Genomic DNA, 19,646 nt, shown 5'->3' with positions numbered 1-19,646 from the left:
GTGTGCGCAGAGCGTGTGCGCAGAGCGTGTGCGCAGAGCGTGTGCGCGGATGCTGGTAGCACCACTCACTGCAGCCAGAAGGTGGGGCCCCCGCGCGCGCGCCGCCCGACTGTGGGGAGCCGGAATGCGGGCCGGCCGCGGGATGCGCTGTGCGGCGGGATGAAGCACGCATGGCTGGCCCGACGCGGCTGGACGTGGAAGCGTAATGCTGAGCGCAGGGACGAGGTCGCCAGAGGGCACGCGTCGTGCGAGGCGTCGGCATAGCGTGCCCGGAGTGGGCCGGTCGAGGGACAGGGTGTTTGCTTCCAGTAGCTGCTGCACAGGTTCCCCCAGACCCAGCGGACTCTGGGCTCGTGACTTCGGCCTCAGGGCTCAGGGCTCTCCCTGGTGGCCGTGGTTGCAGCCGGGAGTTTATCGGTTTGACCTGTTTGCTGCTTGTAGACTTTGGGAGCCTGATGCCCTTTTGAAATACCTTGTCTCTCTCTTTTGGCCCAGGCTGGCAGTGGCTCTGCCGTATGGCACTAACCCTGTGGGCCTCGTGTGTGTGTGGCAGAGCCCCCATCAGATGGGGGGTCCCCGCAGACCTTTCACCCCGTTCTGGCGTCTGTGAGGTGACCCAGAGGATTCCTCACATGCCTCGTCTCCTCGGCCCTGGCAGTCTGTCCGGCCACAACCTCAGCCTTCTCTCCAGAGCTCACATTCCTACATGAATCTCCTGGTTTTCATGTTGGTTTTTTGGTGACTCGGACAGCCTGGGAACTTTCCAGACGAGGCCCAGGCTCCCCTCCCGCTGCATTTGTTCCCCGGGCCTCCTCCTTCCTCTAGCATCTTCCTGCAGGCCGGCCGGCCCTCCCCCGCTCTGTTCATCGCCACACGGCCTGCGGCCCACGCAGCTAGACGTTTGCCCAGGGTGGCAGGGCTTCTCCCTGCTTTCGTTCCTGGTCATGCATTCTGCTTTCCCTGGAGCCCTCCCCAGAAGGACCTGGAACGTTTGCCTCTCTCCCAGCGTCCTGTTTCTGATGACATCTGTGTCTTGAAGACGATGCGAGCGTCCTCAGCAGCTCCTTCAGTTCCTCTGCGTCCTCAGTGACAGACTGCTCAGCACCGTGTTCCCAACGACCTTCCTGAGGCCTGGCTCGGTCCTGCCTGCCCCGTATTTCTTGTGACTGGGTGTTGGGTCAGGGGAGCGCAGTATGCAGGGGTCGTGTTAGCAGGAGTGCGTGGGAGGTGGTGCCTCATCGTTGTGTGTGTCTTGTGTACGGTATTTCTGGGTGTCTTGGTGTTCCCACAAGGCCACAGTTGGTCAGGAGTTGGGACAGGGACAGCCTGACTTTTCTATGAAGTATCCCGTCCACTTACCAGCTAATGATTCCATCGTGTAACTGGGTGCTGCAAACTGGTTCTTCCACATTTATTAGGTGGAATTTTCTTGCCAAGAAAGGCTTTCTTTCGTCCACCAGGGCTTCTTGGTTGCCTGAAACACAGTCTTTGGGGACCCTCAGGAACCCCTTTTTGTGGAACGGTGGCCGGGGGGTGGAGTTCAGCCGCTCCACTGCTGCGGTTGTGTCCCCACTGCCATCCACAGGCACGCTCCTGCTCCTGGGCCCGCCACAGCCCCGGTTTTTGGTGGTTTGCTTGCCTCTTAGCTCAGGGTCAGCTGTTGCTGTGAGGAGCCCTTGTTCCCGTGGAGGGTGAAATGGTCCTGGCGGCTTGCAGTGTGGGCCTGAGGCTGCTCAGCGCTTCTGAGCCTGTTGTGGGAGTCCTAAGGAGGCCTATGGTTTTGAAATGACAGCAATCTCAAAACCCCATAATTTCACATTGATGTTTCCAACTACAGTGTTTTACTTTCATCTTCAGCACGTATCTGTTCTCTGATGGGAATCTCTTGCCTTCTGATGTCGTTGGCGTAATTACTTCTTTAAATGACTTTCAGAATGAACAGACCAGTATCACCGCTAGTACTGGTAGCAAATGACAACGTGCGGGATGACGTTTAGGGCTTCTTTGCAGCTGGGTGGGTCCTTGAGCATGTCCCCCTTCCTCTGAGGACGTTCTTGCTTTTTGTGTTTTAAGATGATCAGTCCGAACCGCTTTTCCAGATGATTCCACACCAGCTTGTGTCGACTCACATGTTGGGTTGAGTTTGCATTTTTAAAAATTGTGCTTGTTCTTTTTGTTGGGCTTTGTCTTCAGTTTGGTGAAAGGTTTGTATACTTCCAACGTGAAAGCTGCCTAACAAGGCAGTACGTCTCCTTCCCAGCCTGCGTCCCGCTATCTCTGGGGTTTAGTTGTCGACCTGCAGCCTTTCCTGTGCAGATGTCAAGCAGAGCTGTGTTCAGACTCCCCGAGTCTCGTCCGGAAGGTCTGGCAGCAGAGCCTCTAGGGTGCAGCCTGGGGCGCTTCAGCTGCAGCCTCTGTCCGGCTCCTGCCTCCACTTGGTGAGGGGAGGCGTCCTCCGCCTTGTACGAGATGTGGACAGGCTGGGCCCAGCGTGGGAGCCGCGGGAAGCCTGGCCGCACGTCCCTGTCCTCTGTGCCCTGTGTCCCCGCACCCCCAGGTGTGAGGGGGCGCAGGTGGGTCTGTGGAGCGCGGGCTGCGCCATGCCCGGCCACACCCAGAGCCAGGGTGGGGGGCTGTGCACCTTCTCGCCTTTTCGAGGCTGCCCTAAGAAGGGCGCCTTGGAGCAGGAGTGGGTCCGTAGCCGGCGTGCCTGCTTGGGGGCCCGGAACTCGCCTGCCTGGGGAGGCCAGTCTGGACGGGAGGTCAGGCAGCCGCCCTGGGGGCTGGAGGGGCGGAGGGCTTGACCCACAGGAGCAGCCCGTGCCGGCCGCACCCTGTGCCCCTTCCCCCGTCAGGCGGCCGCTCCCCTCTCTGCCCCCCGCTCCAGGCCCCAGAGCCGCTGCAGCCCCGGCCGTGGGCAGCCTCCGCGGGTGCAGCCGCGGCGCCCTCGGCCCACCCGGCTCCAAGCACTCCTGGTTCTGTGCCGGGGCTTCGGGGACACGCGGCTGGGCCTCCTACCCCGTATCTTGTGTCAGAGGAACAGTGCTGCTGCTTTATTCTTAACTGGAGCGTAGTTGATCCACTCTGGTTTTGCCTCTGCAGCAGGGTGGGTTAGCTCTGCACACGTCTGTTCTTCCTTGTGTTCTTTCCCGCCACAGGGTGTCCAGTGCAGCTGCCTGTGCTCTATGCCTTGTCCATCCTGTGACAGTTTCCCCTGCTGGGCCCGGTCTCCCAGCCCGCCCCTTCCCTGCCCCCACCCCCCTGGCACGCCTGCCCGTGGCACGTCTGTGAGTCTGCGTCTGCTTCATAGCTCATGCGTTGGGCATATTTTGGATTCTAGATGTGAACGACGGCACGTGGGACTTGCTTTCCTCTGACTTGGCTTGGTGTGGTCGCCTCGGGGGGGAGGGGGGGCCGTGTTGCTGCGGCCGGCGCGGCTCCCTCCCCTTTGTGGCTGGCAGTCTGCCGCGCTCGCACCGCGCTTGCTTTGCCGCTGCTCTGTCGATGGACACTCAGCCGCTTCCCCGCCCGGGCTGTGCGCGTGCTGCTGGGTGCTGGGTGCGCGTGTCTGTCCGAGTCGCGCCGCGGGCTCCGGGGTCGTGGCCCTGTTTCCAGTTTCTTTGAGGAGCCTGCACGCCGGTCTCCATGGCAGCTGCGCCGGCTTACGTTCCCATCAGGGTAAGAGGGTTGGTTCCCTTTTCTCCACACCCTCTTCAGCATTTGTTCTTTGTGGATTTTTTAATGAACTGGTTGCTTTGTAACCGGCGTCCTCTCGATTTGGAAGTAGAAAAAGCTCAGCAGACCCTTTGGAGGTTTCTCTGACGGAAGTTGGCCTTACAGAGTCAGCTCTCAACCTGGCCGGCTCCCCATCCCCAGCTCCTCGCCTCGGCCACCTCGTTTCTGAGCTTCCTTCAGTCCCCGCTTGCCTTGCTCCCCACTTGCCTCCCTGCTGCCCTTCAGGGGCCAGCCTGCTCAGGTAATTTGGGGACTTCTTTCCTCCCAGAAGTTGAGAGGAATCAGGAAGCGGCGTGTCGAGCAGCCCTTGCTCACATCCCCACCCCTCGCTACCTGCCCTGTGGCCTCCTGGGCCTTTCCCCCGTTTTCCTCTGATTCCCCGGCTGAGGACATGCTGGCGGTGGTTTGAGGTGGATGAGGGCTCACGGGGTTAGAAAGTGAGTTACGTGTCGAGTTCTTGGAGACCCCCTTGGTGTATCGCCTGAGAGCCGTTCCCTGTGCCCTGCGGTGGGTACTGGTGAGGGCTGGCTGTGGCCCGGTGACTTAGGGGGAGCTTGAGAGAGCAGGAGGGCTGAAGCTCTGCCCTCTGTCTGCCTCGCCGGGTGGTCCAGCTTCTCTGAAAGAAGAGTTTCGGTACAAACATCCCTTCGTTGCCCCCAGGACAAGCTCACAGTAGTGATTTCCCAGGAACGCCTGGCAGTGAGTGTCCTTGGTTACAAAGAGGACAATCCGTGAAGGCAGGCCCTGCTGGGCGGGTCCAGCAGCACCGGAACCAGGAGGGCCGTGGGCGGGGGCCTTCACCTGCCTTCCCTGAGTGGCGCTGGGCCCTCTTGCCCTCCCCCAACCTCGCAGTGAGTTCACCAGGGGTGGGGGTGGCCAGCCAGATTTGCATGGAAATACCGCCTCAGTAGCGCAACAGCACCAGGCCGTGGGAAAAGCAGAAGTGCTTCTCCAAACAGAGCCGAGACTAAAGCGGCCCGGCCCTCCTGGGCCTGCTTCCGAGGTGCCCTGTGACGCTGAGCAGGCTCCGCTGTGGAAGGGGGGCTGTCTGAGGCGCCCCCCACCCTTGCAGGGTTTACAGCGGGCTGGAGGAGCAGCGGCTTCCGCTGTCTGGGCACCTTCCTGGCTTCTCTCTCTGTCTGCCTTTCTCTGGCCTGCGGGAACCAAGCTCTGCCGGCCTTTCCCGAGGGATGGATTCCAGAAGAGGCCGAGCTGGACGGATGGACAGACGCGCAGTCGCCTTCTCTGCCCCCAGGAGGATCTCAGAGGGGCTGGGGTGGGAAAGGGCATTGCCCCGCCTCACCTCTGCTCTGAGCTTCAGCTGCCCCCTGTCTTGCAGGACGAATACCTTTCTCTGGTGGCCAGGCTCATCATTCACTTTCGAGACATCCGTAAGTAAAACGTCACATCTCGATGGTGTGGTCGCCGCGGGAGGGCTGTTTGGACAGTGCCAGCTTTCTGGGAGCTGCTTCACGGCTTCACGCTCCGTCCCGTGTTGCCCAGCCTCCCAGAGCTTCAGCCTGGACCCTGCTGGTGTGGCCAGAGGGAGGTGTTAGTGTCCGGGGGTCTGTGCTGGACTGCTCCCGCTGCCTGTCTGCTTGACCTCCCCTCTTCAAGGACTGCCACTCTGCTCTCTAGGCGGTTCCTAAACGCGCAGAGTCCACCCTGGAACGCACACTTCCTTCCCTGATATCTGGGTTTTTTTCTTTGACCCACGGAGACTGGACCTAACCGTGTTCTCGTCAGGCTGAGCGCTACTGGGGCCAGCTTCCTCAGCACTTCCCGCGTGCTGCCCTGGTGAGGCCCGGCCTGCATCCCGGCTCCTCTCAGGGCCGTTCCGGGCTTCCAGCCACAGCGCCTGCTGCCGGCCCGCCCCTCCCACACAGCCCTGTGGGCCGTCTGTGGCTCCACCATCCCTCACCGCAGGCGCAGGGAGACGCCGGCCCCCCCCCTGCAGGGCCGCTGCGCCCTGCCACACTGACTTCTTAGACTGACTTCCCTCTCTTTGCCATCTTTGGGGCGGCCCCGTGGTGCTGGGAACAAGAGGAGCAGTCTGTCCTGGCAAGGGCTCGGCCTCACGGGCCGCAGGGCCCAATCGGGAGCTGGCCCTGGCACTTCCCTTGTCAGGGTTGCCCACGGCGGCCACCCCGGGAGAGGGTGGAACTGCTGTGGCCGCTCCCTGCCAGCGCCAGGGAGGGCTGGATCCAGCTTCTAAGCCGTCTTGGACAGACTCAGTTTCCTCATCCAGAAAACGTGGATGCTGCCCCGGAGCGGGCTGGAAACAGAGGGCTCTCAGCCCCCGGCCACCCTCAGCCTCCCCTGTGTCAGCACTGCCGGGGGTGGGGCACACGCGTACACGTGTGTTCACACGCACAGATGCTGAAGCCATCAAGTGTGTTCCGTCTAGTTTCTAGGCAGAGTCGGGTCAGGGTTAGTAATGACCTCTGGGCAAATGCTTCCTGTGCTGACTCAGCATGGAAGTATGTGATTGTAACATATTATTAAACAGTTATACATTAAACATTATAAAGTTTTAACTGTTTACTTTGGTTTCTCTTCTTTCTTCTTCTTTTTAACATAGATAACAAGAAGTCTCAAGCGTCTGTCAGTGGTAAGAGTTTCTCCTTTCTGAAGTTCTTCCCCACCTCGGAATGGGCGGCAGGGCGGGGATGCTGGGAGCTGTGGGCGGGGTCCCTCTGCTGGGAGGAGCAGGTTCCCAGAGGGACGCCACTCCCGCCCCCAAGCCCGCCGCCCGGCCACCCTGCCCCATTCCTCCGGGCAGACTCGCAGACTCGCATGGCGGTTGAGGTCTGTCTGGAATGTTGAGCTCCCCGGGAGGCAACCGGGATGCCAGGCGGTGCTCTCAGTGCAGTCGACCCGGGTAGCGTTTCGTAGAGAGCAGCTGTGAATTCATCTTAAGTTACAGAGTTTCTTTGCAAGTTGAGGTATCGTTATTTTTTAATGGCAAGGATTTATCGCATGGGAGCCCTGTTGATTTAGCCCAGGTCTCGCTGAGCAAGCCACCAGTGAAGCGGTTTAGGTGACCCTAGCGCCCAGGCGGGAGTAGCGAGGGGGCTGCTGGCCTTCCTGGGCTGCTCGTGCTGGGGGAGCAGGGGGGCAGGGCAGGGTCAGCACGCCCGGCCAGAGGGCGTCTGGGTTCTGGTGTTGCACTGGGTTCTGTGGCGCCGGGTTCTGTGGCAGGGTGCTGGTGGGGCCGCTCCGCCTGTGGGTGGCCGTGGGCCTGCTGTGACAGAGCCTCGGCTCCTCCCCAGGTCCTGGCTGCTGCCCAGCATCCAGGCCTTCCCACACTGGTTCTCGGGGCTTTTTCCCGAGAGCTGCTCCTCTGTGGGGTCCTGCCCAGACTTGGCAGAGGTGGGCTTCTGGTGCACACGGGACTTGTTAACTCTCTGGGGGGAGACCGGCCCCCAGGCTCTGCTGACTGGGGAAGGGCCCTCGACACTGTTTTCTCTGGGTGTGCCGTCGTGTCTCACCCCTGGGAGGGGCCTCCATCCAAGAGGGGCAGAGCCCCCAAAGGCTGGCTTGCCCCAGTCCCAGGCCGGCTCGCCCCAGTCCCAGGCCTGCTGTGGGCTGGGCTCCTGCCTGGAGGGGCCCCGGCCACTCAGCGTTTGGGGCACTGAGGGCATCAAGCCTGAGGTGGGAGGAAGCGTGGACTCAGGAAGGCTTCCTGGCCCACGAGCCTGGCCCAGGTCGGGGGCCACCACCCTGAGACACACACCCTGTGCCCCGCAGACCCCATGAACGCGCTGCAGAGCCTGACGGGCGGGCCCGCCGCGGGAGCCGCCGGCCTCGGCCTGCCTACTCGGGGCCCGGGCCAGGCCCTGGGCGGGATGGGCGGCCTGGGCGCCATGGGCCAGCCAATGCCGCTGTCTGGGCAGCCGCCTCCGGGCACCTCGGGGATGGCCCCCCACAACATGGCCGTCGTGTCCACGGCCGCTCCGCAGAGTGAGTACACGGGTGGAGCAGGGGACGCCCAGCCTCTGCCTCCAGAGGGCAGGGGGTTGGGGGGGTGGGGGTGCGGCCTGGGACCCCAGCCCCGGGGCCGTGCTCTGCCTCGGGGCTCCTCCGCCCCACCCCCTCCAGGGGCAGCAGTCCGGCTCCAGGACTGGCCCGGCCCCAGGCCTCCGAGGGTTGCGGAGGAGCCAAGCCCCGCGTGCCCCTCCCCCGCCCCCCACCGCAGCACACTGGTTGTGTCACCAGCGCCACCACGGTGCCGTGCACGCAGGCCGTGTGCACGTGCGTGGCCCGGGGAGGTCTTGTCGCGTGTGGGATGGAGTCCGCTCGTGGAGCCTCCCCGCTAGCGGGCCGTCCTGGCTGAGCCCTGCGCCCTGAGCCGGGCAGCCTGCTCTCGGCCTCGGTGCTCCCTGGCAAGTGTTGCCTCAGTGGAGCCGGGCGGTACGTGCGTCTTTGAGACTGGCTTTCTCACTTGGCATAGCGCCCTTAGGGCCCCCAGGTCGCGCCTGACGTTCTTCCCTGCTCACTGCTGAGGAACGTTCCGGGGCCGCGGTCCTTTCGTTCACTCAGCCTTGGAGGACAGGCAGGTTGTTTCGTTGCGGCTGTTAGACTAAAGCCAGTGTGAATGCTCGCGGACAGGGTGAGGTGTGCCCACGTGTCCAGCCTCGTGGCCCTCCCGGGAACCCTGAGAGCAGGCGGCCGTGGCCCCAGCCCCGTCCTTGGTCAAGTCCCCTCGCTTCTCCGAGGCCGGCCGCGCCCTCACGCCCCCGGCCGCCCCCACGCCCAGAGCTTCGTCCTTTCTCCTTACTGAGTCCTGCCTTGTGACGCCTGGTCCCTGCTTGGCTCTTCAGCTTGAGCTCCGTGTCCCCTCTCAGTGCAGGCGCGCAGGGCGGCGTTCGGGAGGCTGCTCTCTGCCTCCTTTTCGCGTAATACTCTGGTACACAATTGAATTTCTCTTCATCACAAACTTAGGTTTTATAGTAAAGTACAGGTCTGAATTGGACGAGCTTAGTGTGAGTCGCAGCCTCACTCCCGAGACCCCTGGCCCAGCGGGGAAGTGCTGGTGCCAGCCTGTACCCTCCCTGGCCCGACCTTGGCCGCATCCCGTGTCAGCCCCGGAGGAGCCTGGGCTCCTGCGCGGCGTGGAGGGCGTTGCTGTGGCCCCTGCCCTCGTGACTCACTGCTGCCCCCACAGAACCCCCTGCGACCTCTGGGGCCTGGTCTGCCTGAGGTAGGTGTGTGCCTGAGGGCACTTGCCACCCTTTTTCACACCTCGAACGCTGCCATGGAATTCAGGCTGCTCAGGCCCTAGTGCCGCGTCCCAGAGTATAGGCCCTGGGTCCAAGGTTTGACCAGGGCACCCAAAGGCAGTCAGCCCACTAGGCACCTCCCGGTGGCCTGGGTTAGTCACAGGAAGCACACTGCTGACTGTGGGTGAGGCTGGGCTTTTAAACTTGGCATATTTTTGTTCCTTGAAGAGTTTTATGTTGTGTGTTTGAGACCAACTTTAAAAATCAGCCCTGTTTTCTGGCTTTGGGGAAGATGGGTTCCTAGGAGCCCTGGCCCCGGACGGCTGGGTCCTGGGTGGCCTGTGTTTGGGCTGCGGGGTCCGTCCATGCAGGGAGGGTATAGTGCCCTTGGCATCCCCAGCTGTGCCGGAGACAGGGCTGGACTGGAGGGGAGTCGCCAGGGCAGGCAGTGTGCGCGGTCAGCAGGCTTGGAGGGAAGCAGGCTCACCTCCCGGAGGAGCAAAGACAGGAACCAGCTGTGGAGACCTCCAGGGCCTCAGCTTTGTTGGGTGTCAACGCAGGTGCGGAAGGAGGTGGGGTCTGGACTTCCGAGGGAGTGAGCGCCGTGACACTGTTGGGACGGGCCGAGCAGAGGCGACCAGTAACCGCAGGGAGCCTGTAGGCGTGAGAGGGGAGTTACTGGGAGAGAAAAGTGGTGAATAAGCAGGTTAGTTACAGCTGGAGAAAGAGCTTGTGGACTGGAAGCTGCCTTTGAAGGCGTTACCCAGAATGGAGCCTAGAGGAGAGGCCATGGGAGCAGGAGGCTGAGAGGCGGAGGCTGAAGTCAGAAGTGCGGCTGGCATCACAGGGCGGCCCAGAGCAGAGGGGGTGAAGGGGCGGCGGCCGGGGGGCCCAGGGCTCCACGCGGGTTCCACGGGCACCACACCCCAGCCAGCCCGTGTGCCGCAGGACACCAGAGCCCAGAAGGCGATCTCAACAGCCATCTGTTAAGGCGGGAGCATTCGGCAGACTCAGGGATGGAGTCAAAAGCCGCTTGTGATGTTAGCGTCCCAGGCACAGAGCCGCCAGCAGAGCTGAGGAGGCCCTCCCTGAAAGGGAGGTGAGCACACGGACATGCTTTCTTTCCCTCACCACCTTCTCTGGCCCCTCAGACCATCCTTCCCAAGATACCAGGTCTGAACAGGAAAAGCAGCATTTTCCATACAGGAGTGTCCACAGGCGTCAGTCCACGTAGTGACTCTCAGCAGCTTTGCACTCTGAGGGCTGTCTGGCAGTGTGGGACGGTCGGGCTGTCGCAGCTCGTGGGGGCGGGCTCCTGGCTTCCGACGGGCAGAGACCAGACGTGGTGCTGGGTGTCTTCCGTGTCCAGGGTAGCCCCGGCACAACGTGCTCTGGCTCCGTGTCAGGAGGGGCACGGCTGGGAATCCTTTTTGTAAACAGAGATTATCTCCGTGCCACGGTCCTCGGAGCTGCCCTCCACAGGTCCCCAGTCTGTAATAGGTCGTTTCATCCGGAGTCCAGCGTGGGGCGCGTCTTGCAGCCGAGGAGATAGAGAGCAGCAACAGAGCCAGGGTCCCTGTCGGGCTCCCGAGGCTGCGCCCTGGGCGCTTTCCTGTCCCGCCTCTCCCTGCAGGTGAGCGTGAGACAGGTGCCAAGCCAAGCCGTGTCAGCAAGAGGGGGTAGCACGGACCCGGGTCCGTTGAGTGCATAGAAAACCTGCTTTAAAAAATATTTAGAGAGGAGTCTAAGGTCCTCATATTTAGGGAGGAGGTTTAAATATGGATAAACTTTATACTTTTTAAAATTAACCATGTATAATAATTGTAACAGTCGTTGCTAAAACAATAGACAGTTTGTCAATTCCACATCAATAGGAAAAATTGGAGTGAGACGGACACTACAAACAAAAACCCAAGCATCCAACAAAATAGAACTCAAAAGAGGAAGAGAAAATGTCAATTATGTCAGTAAAGCTGAAAGACTTAGAAGGGGAAAGACAGATATAGATGAGTTGAAAACTATAGGTAATCGCTGTGAATGTGAAGAGAGAGGCTTTCCTGCTGAGGCTGGATGGAAACGAGAGGGGAGGGTACGGCTCCTTAATCCCGACAGGAGACCCCTGAGATAACACGCTGCAGAAGACTTCAGACAAGGACCCTCCTCCCAGAAAGTTAAGCAGACAGAAGTGATGAGCTGGGAGAACCGAAGGATGTGGTGGGAAGCGTGCTCAGGAAGGGGTCTGCAGGCCGACGCTTCCAGCTGAAGGACAGAGCCGTGCCTGCTGTGCTTTATCCAGCGTTCACAGGGGCCGCGTCAGTAGAGACGGGGTCGCCTTGGCAGCTGCTGAGGGCTGGCACGAGGGCCTGTGGTGTTGAGCTGCACCAGGTCGTGACCGTGGGGGTGGCCGAACGTCACCTGGTGAGAAAACGGTGCAGAGCTTAAACCGGACGCTCAGACGGGCGCACGTCTTCCTGCGTTAGGATATTGTAGTTTTACAAAGGGCCACTGTTGCGGCAAATTGGACAAAGGGACAAAGTGTCTGTGCTCCTCTTCATCTTTACTGAAGTACACAGAGTTCACGTTGGGCTTCCTAGGTCGCTCGGTGGTAAAGAATCTGCCTGTCAAGCAGGAGACGCAGGTTCCGTCCCCTGGAGCAGTACGTGGTGACCCGCTCTAGTATTCTTGCCTGCAGAATCCCATAGACAGAGGCACCTGGAGGGCTACGATCTGCGGGGTCACGAGAGTCAGATGGGGCTTGGTAGTTCACACACCCTTTTTTGCGCACTGGGAGTGCAGAGTTCAGGAGTAGATTCACGGCGTCGAATTGAAACATTTTCATCACCTGAAAAGAGACAGCATCACTGAAACTCTTGTGAATGCTTCATCCTTTTTACTTTTTGGCTGTGCCCTGCGTAGCCTGGGCTCTTAGTTCTCCAACCAGAGAGCAAACGTATATCCCTTGCAGGGGAAGTGCAGTCTTAACCACTGGACCAGCAGGGATGTCTCTGACTGGTGGTTTTTATCAGCGTTATTTCTAACCACCATGAAGTGGACACAACCCAGATGTCCATCAGCTGATGGACAGGTAACACAAAACGTGGGGAATCCATTTAGTGGAGTACTGCGCGGCCCCAGAGAGGAAGGGAAGCCTTACGAAGGCAGCGCTGAGGGAAAGGAGCCGCTCACAAAAGGCCCCAGGTGTGTCCAGAGCCGGGGGCTCCATCGAGGCAGGAAGCAGACAAGTGGTGCCGCACTGGGCCTCCTGGTTGGCGTGTTCCTTCCTGCCCCTTCATTACGGTAGAGTTTGTCCAGTTCCTACAGGGTGAATCCAGTTACTACAGAGTAGATTGGGCTCCTGTGGAGTGGATCAGGTTTCTGTCAAGTGGATCACAGCTCCTGGGGGGTGGATCACAGCTCCTGGGGGGTGGATCACAGCTCCTGGGGGGTGGATCACAGCTCCTGGGGGGTGGATCGCCATCACTGTGGGGTGGATGTTGGTGGTAGGTCCTGTCATTGGCACCCCATCCCTCCCGCGCTGGCGGGGGTGGCGCCTCCCCCGCCTGCGCCCAGGACCAGCGCCTCCCCCGTCTGTCCGCAGCCCAGTTGCAGCTCCAGCAGGTGGCGCTGCAGCAGCAGCAGCTCCAGGCGCAGCAGCAGGTGGCACTGCAGCAGCAGCAGCAGCAGCTCCAGGCGCAGCAGAGCGCCATGCAGCAGCAGTTCCAGGCAGCGGTGCAGCAGCAGCAGCTCCAGCAGCAGCACCTGATGAAGCTGCATCAGCAGAACCAGCAACAGGTGCAGCCTCGTGTCCCCGGGCCGGGCGGGGGCTCCTGGATGCAGGCAGCCACAGCGAGGCGACCCTCTGCGGGAAGGCTGGGTCCTCCGAGCACGCGCAGGCCTCCCGTCCACCCTGTCCCTGAGAGCTCTGGGGTCTGGACACCGTACTAATCGTCCCACACGGGTGGCCGTGTCGCAGGAAAAGCTCGTCTCACGTGGGGTCTTAGTCACTCTCCTGATGGGTTAAGCATCTCCTACTCCAGCCTGTTCTGGGTTGGGGGAGGGAAGCCCCAAAGGACCCACCCTTGGCCGCCTGCTCCTGGCCTGGGCTTGCGCCTCCTTTCCCACGCCCCTTCTCCTGGGGCTGAGAGGGCGTCTTCAGGCCCACCTCTCCTCCTCATCCTGAAGCTGGTCCTGTGCCCACTTTCGGGGCCACACAGGCACCCCTGGAAGGGGCTCTGGACGTCTGTGGTCAGCCGAGCGTTGCCCAGCTTCTCTGGGGCTGTACCTACACCTGACCCCTTACCACGCCCTCCGGACCCTTTCCTGGACCCTGCCTGTGTCCCCTCAGGCCTCAGATGGGCCAACATCCGTGGCCAGGGCCTTGTGACGCTGGGAGTCCCTCTGCCCCCCAGGAGCGCCGCTGGGCCAGGCCACGAGCTGACAGGGCTGCTTATTCCGTCCCAGCTGCAGCAGCAGCAGCTACAGCGCATGGCACAGCTGCAGCTGCAGCAGCAGCAGGCGCTCCAGGCCCAGCCGCCCATCCAGCAGCCGCCGCTGCAGCAGCCGCCGCCCCCGCCCTCGCAGGCCCTGCCTCAGCAGCTGCAGCCCCCACAGCACCACCAGGCCCCGCCACAGCCCCCACCGCAGGCACAGCCTCAGCCTCAGCCGTTGGCATCACAGGCTCCAGCCCTCCCTGGGCAGATGCTGTACACCCAGCCGCAGCTGAAGCTGGTGAGTAGCCGGTGGCACGCGGCCGGGGCCCTTCTCCCGGTGTCCCCAGGGCTGTGGATGGCAGGCCCTCTTCCGGCACCAGGGCTCACCCTGGCACCCCCACCCCGGCCCCCATGTGCCGCTCAGCAAAGGAGCGTGCGTCCCACCAGCTGCCGCACCGCGTGGCAATGCCCCTCCTGCCAAGAGGCACCTTGTCTTCTCAGCAGCCTGGCTGATTTGGTGGAGGACAAGGGCATCGTAAGGTTGTGGGTGAGAAGGTGCATGGCAGCACCTGCATTCTCACTGTGGTGGAGGGCATGCCACCTGGCCGGCCCACAGACCGCTCGGAGTTCTGTTCTGAGCAGAGGTCGTGACCATGTTTCTGAGGAAGGCGTACGACGTTACCTTGTCATGTGGCGTGAAGCCGCTCAGTCGTGTCCGACTCTTTGCGACCCCATGGACTGTAGCCTCCCAGGCTCCTCTGTCCATGGGATTTTCCAGGCAGTAGTACTGGAGTGGATTGCCATTTCCTTCTCCGGTGGATCTTCCCGACCCAGGGATGGAACCCAGGTCTCCCGTATTGTAGACAGGCGCTTTACCGTCTGAGCCCCCAGGGAAGTCCTTATCTTGTCGTGCATCTGTACAAAAGCAGACCCATGTCTGTAAACCGGGACATCACGTGGAAGACAGCATTGTACCCAGCCGGGGACGTTAGCTGTGTCAAGAGCCATTTTAATGTGTCTTGCGGCTGGCTTCTTGCTTTTTGTCCTTTGCTCTTTGCCCTTCACTGGGTGAGGTCGGGCAGAGCTGCACCGGCACCATGTGGTGGGTGACTGGAGGCCCCACGGCGCAGGCTGCAGCGCTGGGGGTCCTGAGCAGGCTCCCGTCAGCAGGAGCCCGCTGGCCTAGGTTCCCTCGAGGAATTGGGGCTGTGGGCAGGGCTCTCGCAGGCCGTCAGCGCCCTGGGCTCACTGCGGCAGCTGGTGGTGGCCGTGTGGTGGTCCATCGGGGCAGACTTCTCACTGGAGTCGGAGGTAGGGCTCAACTCTCCCCAGGCTGGCATGGGCACTGCCGACGAGCCACGGGTAAGGGTCGACTGGCAGCGGACGTCAGCCAGGGAAGCGGCGGGAGCCCCTCGGCTGGACGCCAGGGTGCCCCACCCCTGGCCTGGTGGCTGCAGGTCGCTGCTCCTTCCTCTGCAGGTCCGGGCTCCAATGGTGGTGCAGCAGCCGCAGGCGCAGCCCCAGGTCCCGCCACAGACAGCGGTGCCCCCGGCCCAGGCCTCGCAGATAGTGGGTCCCGGAGTCCAGGTGAGGGCCCCGCGCCGAGGCTCTGGGGGCGCCAGCCAGTGCCCGTCACCCGTGGACAGCGAGCTTCTGGCTGGATCAGGCCAGTCCCGGGGTCCTCGGGGCAGCTCTGCCTGGCGTGTCTGGGTTTGAGCTGCACAGGGTGCGTGCCACGCCCACCCCGCGCGCCCCAGGTCTTCCCTCTTGCTTCCTTCCCCAGTGTGATGGCGGCGGGGGTGGTGGGCGGCGTGCTCTCTTCCCGCCTCAGCTCTGAGCACGGAGGTGCTCCAAGGATGAGGTGTCTGGCTCTGGCAGTCAGCCCTGACTTCTGGGACTCACCCCTGGGTGCCCAGCCTCCGCACATCAGTGTCGATGGGCAGAAGGGCCTCCCGTCCTTGTCCAGCAGCAGCCAGTCTCTTTGACTGGGGTGGGAGGCCAGGCCTTCTCCACAGGCTCCCTCGTCCCCCAGCCTGTGTCCAGTCCTGGCCTTGGTTCTTCCTGGCTCCGCCCACAGCGGCTCAGGAAGGCGTTGACTCAGGTGTGCGGTGGTGAGACCCGTGGGCCCACAGGCTTCCACCCCCCCTGTGGCTGTGTCAGCCGAGCGCCGTGTCTGGGTGGGGATGCCGCGTGTCCCTTAGAGTCCAGCCTGGCCCTGTGGCTCGAGTGCAGGGGAGCGTGCCGATGAGGTTCCCGCAGCCTTAGGAGGGGCTCTGTGGCCCCACACCCCCTCCTCGGCTCACCCACACGTGGTCTCGTGTGAAGCAGGCCGCCCGCATCGCCTCTGCAGCCAGGGCAGGAATGCGGCCCATGAGCCCGCGTCGGCCACCTTCTCTGCCCCCACTCTATCCCAGCCTCGTCCGCAGGCCTCCTGGGGCTCCCTGCTCTCTGCGTGCACTCCGTTCCCCTTCCCAGCGGCCACGCTGCCTTTGCTTCTGCTGGAGTTTGGTGCAGCCTGCGTGGCGCTTGGTCGCTTCGAGGGTGGCGTGGGTTTGTGACCTCTCCCCCGGCGGAGTGCAGAGCTGACAGCGGAGCTGAGGCGGGACGTGGGGTGCAGCAGCGGGGAGGGCGGGGTCGCCCCTCTGAGGACCGGCCTTCGGGACGGTGGGGGGGGGGTGTGCCCATGGCCTGCGTGTGCTGGAGGCCAGGCTGGGTGGCCACGCCCCAGGCTCCCTGGTCTGCCCACGGGGTGGGGCGCTCGCGGGTCCCGGGACCTGGTGGGCTGGCTTCAGTGCACGCTCGAGGCTAGCAGCAAGTGGGCGTGAGAAGACCCCTGGGGGAACGTCTGCTTCCTCAGCCCTTTGCATCCTCGGTGGCAGCGGACAGGTCTGACCCAACACTAGGAAGTCAGCGTGGGTGGGGGAGGTGGGGCCGAGGGGGCAGACAGGAAGCGTGGGTGGAGAGCCCGCTTGGCGGCTTTTCTTTCCTCCTCACGTTTCCGCAAAAGTCAGGCTCTCCTGGACTCAGTCCCCAGGTCCGCGTTGCCATTCGTGGCTGTGCACCTTTCCTCTGGAGCGGGTCCTTCCGGCCTCAGTCCCCGTCTGGTCTGGAGGGGTTTGCTGTTAGCAGTGGTGGGTGGCGCTTCTCGGAGTGACTCCGGGGCACCTGGGGCCTCGGTCCCGACTGGAGCCTGGGACCCGGGTGTCTGAGGACGACCGGGCCCCCATCTGGACGCCTGGCTCCGGCGGGAACTCCCGCGAGAGTGGCCCGAGGCCGCGGACTAGGACACAGGGGCACGCCCCACCCTTCCACCAGCTCCGCCCCCTCCACCAGCTCCGCCCCCTCCACCAGCTCCGCCCCTTCAGCTCCGCCCCTCCACCAGCTCCGCCTGCGGGGCGGGTGTTTCGATTCCCAGGGATTAGTCTGCCTCCTCCTCTTCGTTTCGTTTCATCCTAACCGTTTTGAGCACAGGCAGGCCCAGCTCTCCAGGGACCAGCCTAGGGCCTCAGACCCCAGACTGAGGGCTCTCATCAGGGCAAGCCAGGCCGGCCTTGATGTCTCCAGGGGTGCAGTTGACGAGGAGGGCGCTATCAGCTCATGCTGGGACACGGGGGGCAGCGGGAGGCTGCAGTCGTCCAGGGAAGGGTGGGCAGAGCCGGAGGGGCCTGGGCCAAGCCGTGCTGGGGGAGCGGGCGGGGAGGGTGGCCTCGGGCAGCCTGGTGGGATCCGGGCTCCTGTGAGCGCTCCTCCGTCTTCCCTGACTCAACTGAAAACAGCCACCAGGCAGAGTGGCCCTCAGCCGGCATTTGCGGCACCGCTGCAGAGTGCAGGCCAGGGCTGCAGAGTGCGGCGGGCGGGCTGGGGGGCGGCTGGGAACTGCCTCCAGGGAGACGCTCGGCACACAGGAGGTGGCCGCAGTGTGCCGGACACCCCGAGTGAAGCCAGCGGGGCCTGCGGAGGCGTCCCGTGCGGTAACGGGCCAGGCTCTGTGCACTCTCTGCAGGCTCTGCGCGGGGCAGCTCTGGGGGCCTATCCAGGGCCTGGTGGGCCGCCGTCTGCCCGGCTGGGACTAGCGCCTCTCGTGTCTGGGTAGAAAGCGGTTTCCACACGCTCGCATTCCTAGTTCTGGGCGTGTGACCGCCTCCTTCAGTGTTCACAGACAGATGTGGCGGCGTCCTAGTGGGAGTGGGGCGGGAACCCGCCGCGTTCGCTCGACAAGGGCTGCAGGGAGCGGGTGACCCTGAGTGCTCCGCGCGCTCCCCTCGCGGCTGTGGCCTGGGCGCTGGCGAGGGAGACGCAGGGCAACGGCATGGCACAGCCTCCGCGATGCCCCGCTGCCCGGCTTGTCCTTGGGGCCCAAGGGGTCACGGAGGCTTTGGGAGGTCAGCCCACTCGTCACTGTGCGTGGTCCTCGCTGGTCTCCCCTGCCTGCAGGCTCCCACACACACGCGGCAGGGGCCTGGCACGTCGTGTCCCCCACTCAGAAGTCGCTGCTAACCCAGGGCCAGCAGTCCAGCCCTGCCGCCAGCGTGCGGGCCGCGTGTGTGGAGGGGCGCACCGCGTGGGTGTTTGAGAGGCGGCGGCAGAGGGGCCGCGGAGGTGCGCGGGGCGGCTCAGCAGGCGCGCCCTCCCCGCAGGTCAGCCAGAGCGGCCTCACCGTGCTGTCGTCCCCGTCGCCGGGCCAGCAGGGGCACACCCCGCAGTCGATGCCGCCTCCCCCGCAGCCGCAGCCGTCCCCGCAGCCCGGCCCGCCCAGCTCGCAGCCCAACTCCAACGTCAGGTAGGCCCGGCCGGGGCCCACCACCCCCGCCTCTGGCCCTGGTCCCGCCCCCCGGCTCACCCGCCTCCTCTCTGCCAGCTCCGGCCCCGCCCCGTCCCCCAGCAGCTTCCTGCCCAGCCCCTCGCCACAGCCTTCCCAGAGCCCAGTGACGGCGCGCACCCCGCAGAACTTCAGCGTCCCCTCCCCAGGACCGCTGAACACCCCCGGTAAGTGGGGCGGGGGTCGGGCACAGCCACGCCCTCCGTGGGCGGGGCCGCGCTCACCAGGCCGCGCCCTGCAGTGAACCCCGGCTCCGTCGCGAGCCCCGCCGGCTCCAGCCAGGCCGAGGAGCAGCAGTACCTGGACAAGCTGAAGCAGCTCTCCAAGTACATCGAGCCCCTGCGGCGCATGATCAACAAGATTGACAAGAATGAAGGTGCGCGCGGGCGGGGCGGGGCGGGGCGGGGCCGGCGGGCGGGGCGGGGCGGGGCCGCGGCCGTCTCAGGGTCCGCCTCCCCCCCAGACAGGAAGAAGGACCTGAGCAAGATGAAGAGCCTGCTGGACATCCTGACGGACCCCTCCAAGCGGTGAGCCTCGGCGCCCAGCCTGTGGGGACGGGGCTGCTCCCACGCTCACAGAGGGTCCCACCCAGTGGTCCTCACGGCCTTCTTGCTGGCCTGGCCCCCGACGTGCAGGTGGCCTTGGCCTGGAGACGGTCCCAGTGCCCGTGTGTGCAGAAGGGGCGCTGAGCTCACAGGCGCTGGCCGTGGGAGGGACCGGACCCTCTGAGAGGGGCTCAAAGGCAGGGCCACACCCTCACGTCCCTTGCTTCTCCCACGGGCCACAGAGCTGTTGAGGCCAGAACTCAGCCAACATCCCCTTGCAGGTGGTCTGGCCTGAGGACCCTGCCCTCTCCTGGGGCCTTTGGCTCAGGCCAGGCCCCCTTCTGGAACGTCCTCCCTGTTCTGCTCACCTGGGCAGAACGCTGGGCACTGAGGGGTCCTGTGGGGGGTGGACGGCCCTCCGGCCTCTCAGCCGTCGTCGGGTGGGGGCAGGGGCCTGGCCTGCATCCTCCCTTGGCCTGTCATGGTGTGCCATGTCCTGGGCGCAGGGCCGCCCTGCCTCACACAGCCTGGGAACAGCGTGTGGGCCGGCGGGCTCCTGGGAGTGGTGCCGGGGCCCAGGCCCCAGTCCGCCCCATCCAGAGGAGGCCGGACCGTCCGTGGCTGGGTAGAGACCTGGGAGCTCTTGGCTCCCTGCCCCGACCTGGAGGGCCAGCCCTGCCTCCCTCCCTCAGGTGTCCTCTGAAGACGCTGCAGAAGTGTGAGATCGCCCTGGAGAAGCTTAAGAACGACATGGCGGTGGTGAGTGCGCTGCGCCTGGGGGTCGGGGCATCCCTGCTGGGCCTGCGCTGGGCCTGGGGGTCGGGGCATCCCTGCTGGGCCTGGGGGTCGGGGCATCCCTGCTGGGCCTGCGCTGGGCCTGGGGGTCGGGGCATCC

The 19,646-nt window shown here is 63.8% G+C and overlaps 1 protein-coding gene across 1 annotated transcript in view; it reads left to right on the top strand.

The window, feature by feature from the left end:
- The window catches only part of MED15 (mediator complex subunit 15), a 42,066-nt gene that overhangs the window by 19,972 nt on the left and 2,448 nt on the right, over positions 1-19,646 (top strand). The window contains exons 3-13 of the mRNA XM_040251242.1: positions 5,075-5,126; positions 6,317-6,346; positions 7,486-7,698; positions 12,556-12,749; positions 13,419-13,685; positions 14,867-14,974; positions 18,025-18,167; positions 18,246-18,373; positions 18,448-18,582; positions 18,670-18,733; positions 19,444-19,510. Coding sequence (XP_040107176.1) covers positions 5,075-5,126; positions 6,317-6,346; positions 7,486-7,698; positions 12,556-12,749; positions 13,419-13,685; positions 14,867-14,974; positions 18,025-18,167; positions 18,246-18,373; positions 18,448-18,582; positions 18,670-18,733; positions 19,444-19,510 — 1,401 coding nt within the window. The remainder of the gene's footprint in view (positions 1-5,074; positions 5,127-6,316; positions 6,347-7,485; positions 7,699-12,555; positions 12,750-13,418; positions 13,686-14,866; positions 14,975-18,024; positions 18,168-18,245; positions 18,374-18,447; positions 18,583-18,669; positions 18,734-19,443; positions 19,511-19,646) is intronic.

The sequence above is a fragment of the Oryx dammah genome, unplaced genomic scaffold, assembly GCF_014754425.2.
Source record: "Oryx dammah isolate SB20612 unplaced genomic scaffold, SCBI_Odam_1.1 HiC_scaffold_12, whole genome shotgun sequence".
Taxonomy (NCBI): domain Eukaryota; kingdom Metazoa; phylum Chordata; class Mammalia; order Artiodactyla; family Bovidae; genus Oryx; species Oryx dammah.
This window is presented reverse-complemented; position numbering and strand designations above follow the sequence as displayed.